The following is a 19,276-nucleotide window of genomic DNA, read 5'->3' as shown; positions in this document are numbered from 1 at the left end:
GTCAAAATGTGACGGTCTGGGTTTAAAAATGAATTTTAGTCTATAGTTTGACAAAATAAAACGGAATGGAATAAATAGAATTAAGTGGGTGAATTCATAACTAATGGGCCAATTATCAAAGTAGAGACGATCTAGAAGAGGGGTAGGCAATTTGTGGCTCTCTAGCTGTTGCGGAACTACAAGTCTCAGCAGGGGACCATGGACCTCGGCATGACAGGACAGGAAAGTTCCCTCTTTTTCAATTGAGTTACACGAGTTTTAACGCTGTGTTAACTACAAACGGTTGTTATAGCAGTTAAAAACCTGCGTGATTTTTTTTTTTTGTAACGCTGCAGAAAAAAAAAACCTCGTAGTCAATTGAATGCCCCCCCTAGGTCTCCAGAATTAAATTCTGATCCGAGGGAATGGAAAGTCTCTGCACGGGAGTGCAGAACGGTATGTGGCGGAGCGGCAGACCGGCGGAGGACATCCTGCAAGGTATGTGAGGTAAGGGGCGGATGCTTCTCCCTAGAAACCTTGGGGACCCTTCAACATTTTTCTATGGGCCCCCCAAATTTCCAATTAAGCAAGGGACTGTTTGTAGTATAATATATAAAACCACAAGCCCGCCACAAATGGCGCCTAGTACAAATCGAACATATAGGCTGAGAAAGATTCATTCCGAATCGAAACGCGTTGGCTAGAAGTTCAGGAGCGGGTGTCCCCTACCATATACCTTTATTGCTGTGAGTTGCAGGCGATTCCATGGATAATTGATATATTGCATATATTCCATCGTATGCGGGTAAGGGCACATCGAATGAGGAGACCTGATTTTATTATATTGAAAAGCATGTACGTCTTTTTTATTGAATAAACCGTTGTATGTCAAAGTTAATGCACTATTAGCATTTTCTTATATTTCCCCATCCACTAATACACCTGGCAGATTTCCATTACGAGATACCTGGGACATCCTAGAAAACGATCACTGGAGGATTGTACTGAAGATACCCATACAAGAAAAACTGTTGTTAAGTACACAGGGTTGTAGATCGGCGAGGAGTCAGAGGGAGTGACCGTCCACTGTGTGTCTTTCCTGCCTGATGATTGGAGTGATCGGAGCTACAGGAGTAGGAGCCACCTCGAGCATTCCACGCTGAGTTGATGATTAAACCAACAGAGCGATCACCGAGAAGCGTTACAGGCTGTTGTACTACCTACGTCTGGTAAGTGCATTACCCTAAGGGGTTTCTCGTGTGAATTCGGATGGAACTAGATGAACACAGTATAAAAAGTCTACCCATTTGGAGATATTACATCTAGAAGTTTTTTACGATACTGGACTGCGTTAATGCTTATGTTTTATATATATTCTATTTAATACGAAAGGACTGATTATATGTTCGATTGGTACTAGGCGCCATTTGTGGCGGGCTTGTGGTTTTATATATTGTATTTGTATACTCCATTGTGGATAGGAGTATCCGCACACAGGCAGCCCCGTATCTAAGTCTGCGCTATATTTCTATCTTCTTTTATTGTATGTAGTATAAGTATGATACATCTGTACGTTAATGTATGTTGTCTGTATTATAGGTTCCTATGTGTCATACCGTAACACAGACGCTGTTCCTGCAAGTTATTACGTACCCTCAGACCCCGCTAACGTCCCGATCCTCCACTCCGACGTGTTGGGATCCAGGGTCCATCCACAGCTGCCGTCTTCAAACATACAATAAAATCCCGGAGGCAAGTTTCCTACAGAGTCAAACGCAGACAGTAAATAATGTCTTTTTACTAAGTGCCCAAAGTCACAATTAAACACAAAAATACATCAAGGGCTAAATGTATCAAGCTGAGAGTTTTCCGGCGCTTTTGAAGAGCCAATCAGATACTAGCTATCATTTATTTAGTACATTCTACAAAATGACAACTAGAATCTGATTGGTTGCTATAGGCAACATCTCCACTTTTCAACCCCTCCCGGAAAACTCTTAGCTTGATACATTTAGGTGTTTGTCCACCTTCAGGTAGATTTAGGTTACTAACTTGCATAATGCATTCCTGCAACTTTTGACTAATTACAATGGATCCCCCCTCTTCTTGAGCTATTTCTGTGCTCTTCAGCCATGCATTTATGTAATCAGAGGAGGAAGTATGAACACACACAGGATGAGCTTTCTTGTACAGTAAAAAAAAAACATCAATCTGATATAAATACTTGGTTCCAAAAAGCAAATCAGAAATATAAAGCGATGTATTAAAGTACAAATTGCAGGAGGACGTGAACAAGCCAATAAATTATAGTCTTTTGGAGTCAGTCTGCTTTAATTAACACACACAGCTTAAAATGTCTGATATTCACGGTTCAAAAGCTGCATGGAGCAGGCATTTACCTAAACGTGACCTTATTAAGATGTAACTTGTTTGTAAATGTTGGGTAATTAGGAAAATACCTTATTATATGACAGTGATTGTTACAATGCTCTTTCTAAACACTGATATTAATTATATCAATTATTTTTGCGGACCTGTAAAGTTTACTAAGATAATGATGGATAAAGTTTCCCATCTTTATAACAGTGTAATTACTAATAAATATAATGATATAACATGTAACTAAATAGCGCTATATACAACTATACTGTCAAGTGGAATTAATCTTCTATGCTATTTAAACATTGTTATTGGAAGCTTAATCAAATCACATGATCATGTTTTGCTATTGATCCCGTAGTGACTGGGGTTTTGTGATGAAACGCGTTTTTATATGTGTTTTTGACACAAGTTTATTTAACAAGTATCGTGCTGCTAACTCTACCTCCACAATACCTGTCCTGTTACGGCCATAGCGGATGACAATTATTTAAAAGTGTGTAACGTTTTTAAAAACATATGGTTATCTTTTAAATACGTTTTAGGTATGTTTTACGTCAGATACCCCTTTGTCTATAGTATAGATAGTTAATAGTAGGACTTGATATAAGATAGTGAATTGGGATGCAAGATAACCTTTCACAGAAATATGGCAGCATGCGGTTTACTCTTCATACACATTTAGGGGTAGGGTTATCAAACATCTTATAACAGAAAAGTGGAGGCGTTGCCCATAAGCCGCTTATGGTGGACCACATACTATACCATCTTTTACCTTTACCAGAGTTAACTTAACAAACTAAAATAACGACACAGAGACTTGAATTGGCGTTTGAAAGGTCAGGAATTTATTAAAGGCGAATCTGCTGGAAAAATTGGTGGCAAATCTAAACAGACCAATCAGCATCCAGGCCACACCTACCAGTTCTAAATTCCGTCCAAACTAATTTGGACCCGGCTAGGCCTAAAATGCCAAACTCCCCCATTTGGCACATTAGCTGAGGCCCGCCCGCCTAAGCAGAGCCCCTTCATCCCGAAGGGCTATTCTGACTAATTGCCCAAACCCTTTAAGGGGAGAGTGCCTACTACGCCTTCAATGTAACAAAATGGCCGCTGATTGGGCTGCTTACCGCCACTTGTAAACACAAGTATTAAGCCAATACTAAAATAGGGGATGGCTGGGTGGGTAACAACTCCAGACGGTAAGAGGAAGTAATATCCTTTTCCTATATGTTATAAGCCTCCTCTGGACTACTAAGCCCTCCCCTTCCGTCCCTACTGATTGGGTGACTCAGACTTCTACCACCACCCAAATAAGTTAACTCCTGGTATGCCTATACTTTTACCTCTGCCTGCCCCCGCAGCGTTTATATCACCTCGGTCTAATTCCATCCCTCTGTTATATTAACAACCAATCAGATTCTAGATATCATCTTCATGAATGTACTAGATAAATGATAGCTAGAATCTGAATGGTTGCTATTGGCAACATCTCCACTTTTTCTTTTTTAGAATGTTTGATAACTCTACCCCATAAACTTGACCTGTCACCATAAACATGTACATAGTGCAACAAGTCAGCAGATTGAAGCGTGAAATGTCAGTCACAAAACAGAGGATATATTCTACTTAATGTAATAATGATGATGACCATAACTAAACGAAGACCGTCCGGCACTTTGATGTCTTCTGAGGCCTTAATGTATCTTATGATAGCTGGACCAGTGCTGTCTCAAACCCCCGTTCCCTGTATATATCGTGTAGATGATAGTAAAATGTTTGTATAGCCTCACGTTTATGGACGTTGAGACTATATTATGATTTGGGTACAACAATAAGACCACGCTATCAAGTATTTGTGTCCTACATGAAACAACAGCCAGTATTTAACTTATGTGCAAAATAATAAACTAATTTGCACCCCTCGCATTGTAACATGGTTTTGTCCAGAAAACTCTCTTAAATTCTTGCTTAAGTTCCTTAATGAATCAGGCCCTACATATTTTATTGGATCTTAAATACTCCCCTGAAATAAATCTTTGCACAGTATACAAAACAATAGATATCGAAGGTATGAATCGCGTTCGGACATAAGTCCTTTTGCGTAGTTATACCTTATGTGATGTAGCTCTGCGCATACCCAGAAACTGACCTTACGCTAAGGAACACAATTGCATGTAAGACAAGCCTGAACAATTTTTTTTATACTCCTCTACAATAATATACAGGCTATATGACTATTAATGTACGAAAAAATATATAATCTCCATCAAATAATACCCATATATGGCCAAAGAGGTTCCCTAGATCTATACACCAGTATTATAATTCCGAAACTGGGCAGCTCTTGTTCTTCAGAGCTGTGTCTCCGTCTGCATGTCACTATGGCTGATGCTTAAGCATCGCAAAGAACTTGGAGACTGGTGACATACAGGGGGTGGTGGAGATACGTAGCTCTGAAAGAAACAGCAATCTCAGTAGGACTGAAAACCTTGATTTGGGCTCTCAGTTCCACTGATAAAAAAAATAAAAATGTAAAAATCATTTAACGTTGAAAAAAAATAAAATTTATTCAAAGAATAAAACATTTTTTCAATCATTTTTATGTGTTCTTGAAAGGCGGCAGTAACGAAAGCCAACAAATCTAATCACTGGGGATAGCGATAGCAGCTCTACTGCCAGCTGTATTAATTCGATATATTTGGTGAAGCAAAAAATAAAAAATAAACGCCCTATCACAAGAAATATGGCCTTCCACCTTTTCTGATATACAGTGTCAGGAGAGGAGCACGTGCTCGAAAGGCAGAGGATTTGCAATTGGCGATCACTTCGGGATACTCTACTGAGATCTGAAATAGGCAGGGCGGGGGGTGTTGCCAGGTGTGTGTGTGTGTGTGTGTATATTAGAGACGCTCAGGCTCGGTTCCTGGTGAACTGAACATACCCGAACTTATGGGATCCGAGTACCGAGCCGGCTTGGTACTGTCGCGCCCTCGGAATCGAAAACAAGGAAAAATGTCATTGTGACGTCATCGGATCTCAGATATTGCGAGTTTTGAATTCCTTTTTAAGATCCAACATCACGGTGGGTGGGAGGGAGAGCGGACCCCCATTTTTCTTTTCTGCCACTGCTGTGAGCCAATGTGTCCTAGATGTGGTAGGAACTGCTGTGTGTTTGTGTCATTGCTCTGTCGCTTACCATCCAGCCAGGTCGCTGCAGTCTTTGTCCGAAAGTGTATGAAAATAATATTGTGACCTGTGAGGTGGTCAAAATTGACTGCAAATGACTTGAAATTTGTGTTATTGAGGTTATAATAATGTAGGAACAAAAAAGAGCAAAATTATGTGATTTTATCATATTTTAGGATTTTTTCTAAAAAAATCCAAAATCAAAACACCCCAGTAACAAGAACTTTTTCAATATTTTACTTTATTCTTAATATAACTGTGGGGCCACTGTACTGTACTGGTAATTGGTAGAGATAACATTAGTAGTGTCTCTGTGTACAGTACTGTGTATGATATCCATACACATCCATCAGTCTTGCTCGATCTATTCAGAGAATAAACGTAAAACAGTTATTGTAGTGAAAGTCTCGTATCATGACCAAGCAATCAGAACACTGTCTACACGGCTGGAATTGATTGTAGACGCTCCATTAGTTAGGTCACACTGTATTCTCTCCGTGAAGTAGCTGGACAGTGTGCCTGCGTCATCGCCATAAATTCTGTTCTTTCAAACATCTCATTCATAAATCTTAAAACAACACTTGTCTATTCCCCTAATTTATGTACGTTATGGTGTAATTTCTGGTCTCATGATATAGATCTGGCTTCTATACTGTCTTGTACGGCTGTGTAAACATGACGCGGTTTATGTATTCGTCGCTGCTTCTGCTGGAGCTGCCTGAACTTTAATAAAACGTGTAACTGGAATCATTGGTGTCTACAGATAAGTACACAGGGCTTACATAATACATTATGAATGTGCACCGTGACTACAAGAACTTACAAGTAGCACAGTGTTCACTATGAACATGTGTGTGTCTGCATAGGGGATCTATGATCTCTATTCCAAGTGATGCTGATACTTGGACAAAGACTACAGTAGCCAGATTTGCACCCAAAAGTATATAAACAAAAGAAGAGGGCACTATTGTGTAATATTGTTTATAATATTGATAGGTGCTCAATATCACCACTGTGTGAACATTAAATAGGCTATTGCAAACGTATCTAAATTGAGAGCCTGAGACATCTACTCTGAGGATACATGTAGGATCGCTTATTTATATAGATAGAGTTCGTGGACAAGCATCATAGTGTAGAATAAAAAGTAGTAATCGGGATCCCCTGATGAAGTGAGCAACCATGAAACGCGTAGGGGGACTATACTGTTCCATGATTCTATTCATCTCTTGACATACGGGTATGGGAAGAAATGAGGAAAGACTCTGCGACTATTTCCAGAGCCAGCAGTTACAAACTCTGGTCGAAACGCGTCCAACATCAGAGGTTTGTTATACAATTTCTGTTTCCTTTATACAAGGTTTTTGCTTTCATTGTTTTGTCTTTGTACGGTCTTTTAACCGTTCCTTATTAAATGAGTGCTTTGAATATCACACTATGATGGCTCTTTAATCCTTCTAGGCCTATTTGGTATCACAAGGGGTTCAAGATGTTTGTCTATGTTCATAAATGGTACTAAATTCATACTCAAAGTGGATAAGTGACTCAAGATTTCAGAAAGGTCAGCAGCTTGTGATTTAGGGGCTGATTTAGAATAAAGTGCAAAAAAACCATGTTGCACTGCAAGGGGTGCAAACAATATTTTGCGTGTAGGGTAAACATTGCACGGTCTTACATGCTGAACATACACGCTGGCCCGCTCTATGTGTATACAGCATTTTAGAGTTTGGCTAGATGCGCTCCCTTTGCAACTATAAATCATGTTGGGCGTTTTACATTGCCCCCTCCCCCTGCAGCACTAAATGATTTTACAAATGCAAATTTTACACCCAATAGCTGGATTTGCTCCTAACTCAAAATCGGCCCCTTAATGTACACATGGTGATGTCAATGAGCACTTATCAACATTTTATACAACATTACACTATTGTGCAAGCTTTATAACTTGTTATTATGTCTGTTCCTTCAGAGAGTGTGGATCACGTGACATAGCAAACTTACCTTCCTTTCTAATAACTGAAATGTAAATAAAATGTCTATTTAATTAGAGCCCGAGAGCTGGTTTTTTGTGTTAATTTTATCCGCTAACCCATGTCAACCTAATGTTTCCAAACCAGATAAATCATAAAGTCAAAATCTACATTTGCAGCAATCTAGGAAGTGGTGTAACTCCTTCTAGTAATAGTTCATTCCAAATACAATGATGTGAATTGTTGGAATAACCTCCAGCTACCAGTCTCCTTCTGATGTAGCTTCATGGAAATAAATGGGGATATGGATAACAGGACGACTACATTCATAGCGGGCTCTCAAGACTTTGAGCACATGAAAACATCATTCCATATCCAATATCAATTATTTTATAAATATCTCAAACACTCTCATGTCCTTCTGGTATAATTACCAGAGGGACTTTTATTTATTATAGAATATCATCTGATAGATTATATGGTTACTTCACAAGGTAATGGACCAATATCAACACCCCCATCAGGGCTGGGTAAGCAATATTGGCCCCATAGATGACTTAGAATTAGTAAGTCTATTAGCTGCTATCTGATGGTGTATCCTTATCTTAGCGATAGACTTACACAAAATAGGAATCACATAACATCACAGTGTTTTGCCTACTATGGGCACCAGGCCAGTGTACCCTAAATGTCATAACTCAACCTCCTCCCACATGACAGGTATGTGCCCTGTGGCAATGCTAGTGAGGCAGCTGTCCATGTCTATTCTTGATGTGAGGGGCTGCCCGTTACTTTGCAGTGGTCTGCCAGCTGGGTCACATAGATGAGATTGGAACGTAGTGAAACTGTGGCACATTCCCCTCATTAATTCATGGAACTTTCATTATTTAAAAATCTTATTTACACATATATTTTGTATTTTGTATTCTTTGCTTTCATAAACATGGTAACATCACAATACTGTCTTTGTGATTAATAGCACTAACACATGTTTATTAATACATACTTGTTTATATTTTATTATCAATGTTTTGATGATGACATTGGCTTCACTATAACATAACGCTGTAAATGCCCAGCTTGTCAATAATTGATGAAATGGAAAGAAATACAATTAAGAGAACTGTGAGTATAGTCGTCTCTCATGGCTTGATCGATAATGAGAAGAGTGATGGGTTTTCCACCTTCTTGCATTTAATGCTTCAGATGCTTGATGTGATTAAACTGCACAAATTCCATAATGAAATCTGTATGACTTGGAAGATGCGTCTTCTCATTTTCACTAAGCACAGGAAAGGATTCTTCACTGTAAGGGTAGTAAGGATATGGGTTTCCTGACCATTGGTGGCCAATTCTTTCACTGGGAGTGGAACGGATGCCTTTCTTATAAGAAATGCTATATCTAGGTATAACTATTAGATTGCATTATTGGGGTGTTTGATCCAGGGATTTCATCTGATTAACCCTATTGATGAGGTCAGGAAGGATTTTTTCCTCCCACTGTGAGGGCAAACTGGCAGCTGTCTCACTTTTGTTTTTCCTTCCTCTAAATCAACACTACGTAAGTATGTAATATTCAATTAATACCCAGTAGGCTGATACTTCAAATCTGGCTTGTTGAGGGAGTTTTTCCTGAATCGCAGTCCCTTGATTGACCACTGGGGACATTGTGTTTTTGGGGCTGATTTAAGACTCAGAAGATCTAATAATTTCTAAGTTTTGGTGTAGTGTAGATCACAGAGAAATGTAACCAATATTGCAGCAGATAATTAGAGCTGCACAGTCTTCTAGGTAATATCTTGATGTCTTTTTTGTAGCTGTTATAATATTATTATAGGGGCAGCACGGTGGCTCAGTGGTTAGCACTTATGCCTAATAGCACTGGAGTCATGAGTTCAATTCCTGACCATGGCCTTATCGGTGTGGAGTTTGTATGTTCTCCCCGTGTTTGCGTGGGTTTCCTCCGGATGCTCCGGTTTCCGCCCACACTCCAAAAAACATACTGGTAGGTTAATTGGCTGCTATCAAATTGACCCTAGTCTCTGTCTCTCTCTGTCTGTCTTTCTGTCTCTGTCTGTGTGTGTGTGTGTGTGTTAGGGAATTTAGATAGTAAGCTCCAATAGGGCAGGGACTGATGTGAGTGAGTTCTCTGTACAGCGCTGTGGAATTAGTGGCGCTATATAAATAGCTAATGATGATGATGATGATTATTACCACTGCTTTCCCCTCATGAACTGTAATATGTAACAACCAACTTGAGGAAACCGTTTGATAGAAGGGACGCTCTTGCCTATGGAATACAAGCTTAAGGCTCCTGGAATGGTATTTTCTGGTTGGTCAATATGGTCATTTAAGGCTTCTGTATTCTGGGTCTGAATGTCCTCTAGATACATCCATCCTCGCTCAAATCTTAGACCAGTGAGGAGGAGCCATAGATACATAGCCAGCAAGACAGTATACCTTCATTATGTATAAGAGTCTTATATGAGTCCTCTGTCAGATGTCAGCCATGAAAATGGGCAAATTAATCACACGTACATGGTAAACATGTACATAGTGCAACAAGTCAGCAGATTGAAGCGTGAAATGTCAGTCACAAAACAGAGGATATATTCTACTTAATGTAATAATGATGATGACCATAACTAAACGAAGACCGTCCGGCACTTTGATGTCTTCTGAGGCCTTAATGTATCTTATAATAGTTGGACCAGTGCTGTCTCAAACCCGCGTTCCCTGTATATATCGTGTAGACAGCCTCGGACTGGCCTGCCGGCCAGCCGGGCTATACACCGGTAGGCCAGGGCGCGATTAAGCCCCGCCCCCTCCGCTGTTGGGGCGGAGCTTACCGGAGGTCAGCTATCATCGTGGGGGGCATAGGGGGCATGTGCTTTGGGCCCCCCTCTCTCCGAGGCTCCCCCCGCTGCCCGCATCAGATGATCTCCTCAGTAGTACAGCAGCTGCGGTGCTGCTGTACTACTGTCAAAAATGTCTGAATTGGAGCTTCTGCGCATGTGCAGCAGAAGCAGATTCAGGAAGCAACAACAAGTGAGCAGGTGAGTGTCAGTTTCACTGGACACATATTTATACAGTTAAAAACAAATCAATCACATATAAATAAATATCAAGAAGGCCCTTCACAGCATAGCATGTTTATTGCTTGATTAAATATGTTACCTATAGCAGTGAGAATATATATATTTTCTTGCTGCTATAGGTGGCTACATTTGACATATTTAATCAAGCAGTCAAGTAATAATCATGATATGAAGGGTCTTCTTAAATATGTATATAAATGTTTATTTTTGTTATCAGCTATATCTCAATAAATATACACTGAACATTGATATTAATGTTTCATTAGTAAAGTAATGACATAAGCCAGCCACTTATATTAAAGCTAGAATGAGAATTTAGTGTATGTATATATATATATATACATACATATATATATATATATATATATATATATATATATATATATATATATATATAAAGTGTGTGTGTAATCTAATTAAAAGATTTAATATAAGTGGCAGGCTTCAACAATTGCTTTACTATTGATTAATAAAATAGAGGATCCTCTAACATAGTCGCTGCATTATATAAGGGTATACAAACATAGCTACACACATACAGACATATATAGTCAAAATTGGTGTTATGTTATCAATGTTTGTTTTTTTTATGTTAGTTTTAATGTGCGGTATCATTGCTAGTTTTAGTGTGCAGTATCATTGCTAGTTTTAGTGTGCGGTATCAGTTGTATTTTTAATGTGCGGTATCATTGCTGGTTTTAATGTGTGGTGTCAATGCCCATTTTAATGTGGGGTTTTGATGATTGTTTTAATGTAAAGTATTTTAGTTTGTGGAAGTAATGACTTTTCTTGTGCAGACAAGCTAGGTGAGCCCTCTGGGAGAGCTGTAAATGTCGTACTAGCGGGCTACAGGTGTCGTAATGCAGGATGTGTCAATGTTTACAGCATTATACCCAATGAAGACGCTCTTAATTTTAGATTATCAGGGGCCCCCTCCCAAAGCCTTAATCCAGCTCTGGGCGGCGGGGCCATTTCCGTCACAAACTCACTACCGCGCAGGTGTAGAGAGCCATGTCTGAGCTCTCTGCATCTGTGCAGTAGTGTGTTTTTCACTTCAGCAGGGGAGGAGTGTGCCATCTTCCTGGTATCACGGCCGCCCAGAGGAGCAGGATGCTGTAGTTTTCCACACAGGTAGGTGAGTGCCATCCCAAGCCAGCCAGCCTGTCATTTTTTTTTTCACCAGAAAGGAGCAGAGAAGCCCTGAGGGAAATGGGGGAATGGAATCAATACACATACTGCAGACCCCATCTAAATGGCACCTTATTATGAATATATATATATATTTACCAGGTGTCCTTGTTCTTTACGTTGTGAGTTGCCCTCCATGGGCTGACCACACCCCCTTGACTGGCCACACCCACTCTTACAGTTGACCACACCCCAATGTAGTGGGCCCCTATCACTACATTCCCCGGTGGGCCCTTCATGCCCCAGTCCGACACTGCGTGTAGATGATAATAAAATGTTTGTATAGCCTCACGTTTATGGACGTTGAGACTATATTATGATTTGGGTACAACAATAAGACCACGCTATCAAGTATTTGTGTCCTACATGAAACAACAGCCAGTATTTAACTTATGTGCAAAATAATAAACTAATTTGCACCCCTCGCATTGTAACATGGTTTTGTCCAGAAAACTCTCTTAAATTCTTGCTTAAGTTCCTTAATGAATCAGGCCCTACATATTTTATTGGATCTTAAATACTCCCCTGAAATAAATCTTTGCACAGTATACAAAACAATAGATATCGAAGGTATGAATCGCGTTCGGACATAAGTCCTTTTGCGTAGTTATACCTTATGTGATGTAGCTCTGCGCATACCCAGAAACTGACCTTACGCTAAGGAACACAATTGCATGTAAGACAAGCCTGAACACAAAGTACACTTACGACTACCTATGACTAGAGAAAAGGAACAGGATGGGAAGAGAAGGGAGATGAGTGATGTGTTAGTGAGGTGCGGGCTGCATGTGACAGGGGCAGTGACATGATGTGAGGAGGGGAATGGAGGCAGCAGGAGGCCACAGACTGAGAGTTATATAGTGGAATGAGCAGGGTCTCCAGCAGCACAGAGTATATCATGTTATGTACATCTAAAAAACATTTGCATAATTTGCACATATCTCATGCAGGACTGCAAAAACCTTAATTCATGCACTTATCTCCCGCATTGAGTATTGCAATTCCCTCCTTAGTGGTCTTCCCCAAAACAGACTCAAACCCCTACAATCTATTTTGCACGCAGCGGCAAGATTGATTTTCCTTGCAAATCGTTATTCCTCTGCTGAATCACTCTGTATGTCTCTACACTGGTGGCCTGTTTTATACCGAATCCGATATAAAATACTTTTTCTAACCTACAAGGTCATCAACAAAGCTGCACCAACATACATCTCCTCTCTTGTCTCAAAATATCTCCCAACTCGGCAACTCCGTTCTGCACAAGATCTGCATCTCTCATCTACCCTCATTATATCCTCCCATTCCTGGTTACAGGACTTTTTTCAGGCTGCACCTACTCTATGGTATTCTCTCCCTCGCACAGTAAGACTCTCCTCTGGTCTACAAACTTTCAAGTGTTCTCTGAAAACACACCTTTTCAGACAAGCTTATAATATTCCTCAACCACCCTCTTAACCTCACTACATTACCCTATTACCACCCATGGCACGATTTGACACAAGACAACTAACCCCTGACCGACATTGTTGTGTGACGTGATCATTTAGCTCACAAATCACTTTTACCTTTGCAGTCTGGCTGGACCGAAATGCAAAATGTAGACTTAACCTCATGTATCAAACTCCCATTGTGTCACGAGCCGCGGCGGTACTCACAGCCGCCGCGGCTCGCTTCTCATGCGCCCCAGCGTCCTGGCCGTCACCTTGACGACTGGGACATCATTTCCTCTTCCTGTCTGGCCGTCACCAGGGCAACGGCCAGACGCTAGTACACTAGCGCTGCGTGCGCATAGCAGGCAGCCTGTGGGCTGATTAGGCTTATTAACAGGCATTAGCCTGCAACTGTGTAGGTCAGGGGCAAGCCCTGATTGGCCCTGCTGGATACTAGTAAATTAGCCTGCAGGAGTGTGTTCAACTGCTGATTGGTCTGTGTCTGTATTTAAGGCAATGAGGTCTGCTGCCTCATTGCCGGTTATAGCTTCTGTGCTCCAGTCTGCTGACCTGCTTGTTCCAGTTCCTGTATCCTGTTACCTACGTTTTGACTACCCGTGTTTGACCCTTGGCTTTGTATTGGACTTCGCTTGTGTTTCCTGTGACCCTGATCCTTGGCTCGTTTACCCGTTCCGCTTCTCTGCCTGTGACCTCTGACCTCAGCTTGTTCATCGATACTGATACCTGCTGCCGGCCTTTTGACCTCTGCGTGGACCTGACTCTTCTTGCCTGGGTTCTCCCCAGCCGGTACACACTTCACGACCCTCTGTCAGTCTGCAGCCCAGTCTGTCCCCACCATCAGGGGCTCCAGTGAACACCTGACTGACAGAGTAGACTCCGGGTTGTGTTGTGCCGGCTGGATGAGTTCCTAACATTATAACCGGCCCACTCACGGAGACAAGATTAGGATGGATGCAAGTGGATCCACACCGTCTCCGGCACAAACTCTAGCAGGCCATGTTGAGTCTTTGTATCAGATGATGCAGGGATTGGCTGAGCGTATGTCTGTTCAAGAAGAAGCCACAAAAGCTTCACAATCTCCTCCAGATCCCATCTGGGAGCCCAAAATGAATTTACCGGATCGGTTCTCCGGAAATAGAACCCTGTTTCGGAACTTCAGGGAGAGTTGCAAGCTCTATTTTCGGATGAGACCCCGCTCCTCCGGTTCAGAGCAGCAACGAGTTGGGATTATTATTTCCCTTCTACAGGGTGACCCCCAGTCCTGGGCGTTTTCTTTGCCACAGACCAGTCCGGCCATGCAATCCGTAGACTCCTTCTTTGAGGCATTGGGTTTACTGTATGATGACCCGGATCGAGTGGCCTCCGCGGAAGCTCATCTACGGTCCTTGAAACAAGGCCGACGGTCGGCAGAAGAATACTGCGCGGAATTTCGTAGATGGTCACCTGACAGTGGATGGAACGACCCTGCCTTACGTAGTCAGTTCCGTGTCGGCCTATCTGAACAGATTAAAGATTCGCTGGTGCAATACCCGTCTCCTAGCTCTCTGGAGGATCTGATGCACCTCTCCATTAAAATTGACAGGAGATATAAAGAACGGAAAACTGAAAAGGAAACGTCATCACCTCCATCCGCCTTCGTTCCTATCTCCCAGGATGGTGAGGAACCAATGCAATTGGGAGCATACCGTCTTTCCTCTGAGGAAAGAGACAGGAGACGGTCACAAGGCTTATGTTTATATTATGGCGCAAGAGGCCACTTCTCCCGTTCTTGCCCAAACAAGTCGGGAAACGAGCATGCCTAGGGAACGAGGGGAGAGTTCACTTAGGTCTACAAATTGTCTCCCCAAAAAATGCAGTATTGGTTCTTGCACAGCTCACGTTCAGTGCTTGTTCTGTGGGTCTGGCGGCCTTCATTGATAGTGGAGCTGCAGGTAACTTCTTGGACTTCGAGTTCGCCCGCTCTGCTGGAATTCCGCGGGTTAAACTCAAATCCGCCATCACGGTATGTGGCTTAGATGGTGCTCCATTGCCAGGCGGTAAGGTTACCTGGGAGACCCCGCTACTACAATTGAGGATTGGGGCTCTCCACTCCGAATCTATAGTCTTTCGTCTCATTGAATGCCCGTCAGTGCCTTTGATTCTAGGTCATCCTTGGCTATCTTGTCATAACCCTGTCATAGATTGGGCAAAGGGAGAGATTGTCCAGTGGAGCTCTCATTGTTCACAGTCCTGTTTGACAGTACCTCTACGTGTGGTTCGGTCCATTCCGGAGCAGCTTCCCTCCCAGTATCATGACTTCTGGGATGTCTTCTCTAAAAAGGCTGCTGATATTCTACCACCGCACCGGGAGTTCGACTGTGCCATTGAGTTAATTCCAGGTACTAAACTACCCAAGGGACGTTTGTATTCTCTCTCCGGTCCAGAGACCAAATCCATGCAGGAGTACATTGATGAAAATCTGGAGAAAGGCTTCATCAGGCCATCTAAGTCTCCAGTAGGGGCTGGGTGCTTCTTTGTGTCCAAGAAGGACGGTGGACTCAGACCATGTATCGATTATCGGGGACTGAATATGATTACGGTTAAAAACACCTATCCGCTTCCTCTAATCTCTGTACTCTTTGATCAATTAAGAGGAGCAACGGTCTTCACAAAAATCGACCTTCGTGGTGCTTATAACCTCATACGCATTAGAGCAGGTGATGAGTGGAAGACGGCGTTCAACACGCTCTCGGGCCACTACGAATACTTGGTCATGACGTTTGGCCTTAGTAACGCTCCTGCTGTGTTCCAGGATTTGATTAATGAGGTGTTACGTGAGTTCCTGGGACACTTTGTTGTTGTCTACTTAGATGACATTCTCATATATTCCAATTCATTGCCGGCACATCGGAGTCATGTCAGACAAGTCCTACAGAAACTATGGGAACATCATCTCTACGCGAAACTCGAAAAATGTGAGTTTGAGGTTAAGAAGGTATCCTTTCTTGGCTATATAATCTCTTCAGAGGGTTTCTTCATGGACCCCACCAAGGTCCAGGCAATCCTGGATTGGGTAAAACCCAATAACCTCAAGGCGGTCCAGAGATTCCTAGGATTCGCCAATTATTACAGGAGATTTATTGGCGGTTTTGCTGACATCGTGGCTCCTATCGTTTCCTTGACTCGCAAAGGGGGTGATCCGGCTGTTTGGTCACGGCAAGCAATATATGCATTTAAAACCTTAAAGGAAGCTTTTGTGTCCGCTCAGGTCCTCAGACACCTGGACCCAAAGGTACCATTTATTCTCGAGGTAGATGCTTCTGACGTCGGTGCTGGAGCTATCTTGTCACAAAAGGATCCTCAGACTCACCGCTTGCATCCATGTGCCTTTTTTTCCCGCCAATTCTCCTCAGCGGAGACCAATTATGACGTGGGAAATCGAGAATTGCTAGCAATTAAATGGGCCTTTGAGGAATGGCGACACTGGTTGGAAGGCGATGCACACCAGATCTCCGTTATAACGGATCATAAGAATCTGCAGTATATTCAGTCAGCTAAACGTCTAAACCCCCGTCAGGCTCGGTGATCACTGTTCTTCACCCGATTAAACTTTATTATCACTTATCGTCCTTGTTCTAAAAATATTCAAGCGGACGCCCTGTCTAGAAGTTTTCTGGCACATCATGCCCCAGTCACTAACCCAGAGCCTATTGTTCCTGTATCCATGGTCCATGCCGGATTAACTCAAGATCTGAGCTGTACCTTACAAAGGTTTCAGAAGTTGGCTCCTGACAACACTCCGGTAGGACGGTTGTTTGTCCCAGTTCATTTAAGGAAGACAGTTCTTTCTGAAGCACACAACAGTCGGACTGCTAGACATCCTGGCATCTACAAAACACTAGAGATACTTTCCCGTACCGTATGGTGGCCGTCTCTGTCTGCCGACGTCAAAAGTCACGTCCTGTCCTGTGAAGTTTGTGCCAGGAACAAGGTTCCCAGGACTCGCCCGGTAGGGCAGTTAGTTCCGTTAGCCGCTCCTGCTAAACCTTGGACACATCTATCCATGGACTTTATAGTTAATCTACCACCCTCTGCGGGACACAATACCATTTGGGTTGTGGTAGACCGGTTTAGCAAGATGGCGCATTTCATTCCACTAGCCAGGCTTCCTTCTGCTCGAGATTTGGCCTTCCTGTTCATTCAACACATTTTTCGCCTCCGTGGACTCCCTACAGACATCGTCTCCGATCGGGGTTCTCAGTTCATTGCGCAGTTCTGGAGATCATTCTGTACCCTCCTGGGAATCAAGATTAGTTTGTCATCAGCGTACCACCCTCAGTCAAATGGGCAGACGGAAAGGGTTAACCAGTCTTTGGAGAAGTTCTTGCGATGCTACACGTCGGAGTTCCATGACAACTGGTCCTCCTTGTTGCCCTGGGCCTAATTTGCCTGTAACAACTCCTGTCACTCCACCAAAACCTCTCCGTTTTTTTGCAATTATGGTTTTCACCCCAGATCGAACTCTTTGTATTCTCTCCAGTCCGTTGGTATCCAGGAGATCCGTTCCACTGCCAGGGATCTCAGAGTTATCTGGAAGAAAGTGCACTCATCTTTAAGACAAGCCTCACTTGTTGCAAAAAAAAATTCGGACCGACACCGAACCATCTGCTCTCTTAAGGTTGGCCAGAAAGTCTGGCTGTCTACAAAAAATATCAGGCTGAAGCAACCTTGCAAGAAGTTGGGCCCTAAATTCATCGGGCCGTTTTCCATCATCAAGCAGGTGAACTCTGTTGCATTTAGGTTAAAAATTCCGGGCTCGTTAAGAATTCCAAACACATTTCATTGTTCTCTGTTAAAACCAGTTCTTTATCCAGCTCAAGCCCAGTCTTCAGGCAAGCCACAGAGGTACAGTGTTCAGAAAATCTTGGATTCCAAAAAAGTGCAAGGACAGGTGCACTTTTTGGTACAGTGGAGGAACCGCGGGTTAGAAGAACGCTCTTGGGTTCCGCGGAGACAACTCCATGCTCCCAAACAATTGAAGGAATTCTTCAGGAAATTTCCAAGAAAACCTGGGTGTCGGGGTCCCTTGACCCCTCCTCAAGGGGGGGGTACTGTCACGAGCCGCGGCGGTACTCACAGCCGCCGCGGCTCGCTTCTCATGCGCCCCAGCGTCCCGGCCGTCACCTTGATGACCGGGATGTCATTTCCTCTTCCTGTCTGGCCGTCACCAGGGCAACGGCCAGACGCTAGTACACTAGCGCTGCGTCCCGGCGGTGCTGGTAGCCGGGCGCATGCGCATAGCAGGCAGCCTGTGGGCTGATTAGGCTTATTAACAGGCATTAGCCTGCAACTGTGTAGGTCAGGGGCAAGCCCTGATTGGCCCTGCTGGATACTAGTAAATTAGCCTGCAGGAGTGTGTTCAACTGCTGATTGGTCTGTGTCTGTATTTAAGGCAATGAGGTCTGCTGCCTCATTGCCGGTTATAGCTTCTGTGCTCCAGTCTGCTGACCTGCTTGTTCCAGTTCCTGTATCCTGTTACCTACGTTTTGACTACCCGTGTTTGAACCTTGGCTTTGTATTGGACTTCGCTTGTGTTTCCTGTGACCCTGATCCTTGGCTCGTTTACCCGTTCCGCTTCTCTGCCTGTGACCTCTGACCTCAGCTTGTTCATCGATACTGATACCTGCTGCCGGCCTTTTGACCTCTGCGTGGACCTGACTCTTCTTGCCTGGGTTCTCCCCAGCCGGTACACACTTCACGACCCTCTGTCAGTCTGCAGCCCAGTCTGTCCCCACCATCAGGGGCTCCAGTGAACACCTGACTGACAGAGTAGACTCCGGGTTGTGTTGTGCCGGCTGGAAGAGTTCCTAACACATTGTCCCATAGATTGTAAGCTTGCGAGCAGGGCCTTCTAACCTCTTTGTCTGTTTTACCAAGTTTGTTTCTTACTGTATTTGTCCCCAATTGTAAAGCGCTACAGAATATGTTGGCGCTATATAATGATGATGATGATGATGATGATGATGAGATGAGTGATGTGTCA

General features: G+C 43.0%; 1 protein-coding gene across 1 annotated transcript in view; it reads right to left on the bottom strand.

Moving 5' to 3' along the window:
• The window catches only part of ALK (ALK receptor tyrosine kinase), a 588,292-nt gene that overhangs the window by 88,477 nt on the left and 480,539 nt on the right, over window positions 1–19,276 (bottom strand). The window contains exon 7 of the mRNA XM_075204381.1: window positions 1,633–1,740. Coding sequence (XP_075060482.1) covers window positions 1,633–1,740 — 108 coding nt within the window. The remainder of the gene's footprint in view (window positions 1–1,632; window positions 1,741–19,276) is intronic.

This window comes from Mixophyes fleayi, chromosome 3 (genome assembly GCF_038048845.1).
Source record: "Mixophyes fleayi isolate aMixFle1 chromosome 3, aMixFle1.hap1, whole genome shotgun sequence".
In the NCBI taxonomy this organism is placed as follows: Eukaryota; Metazoa; Chordata; class Amphibia; order Anura; family Limnodynastidae; genus Mixophyes; species Mixophyes fleayi.
This window is presented reverse-complemented; position numbering and strand designations above follow the sequence as displayed.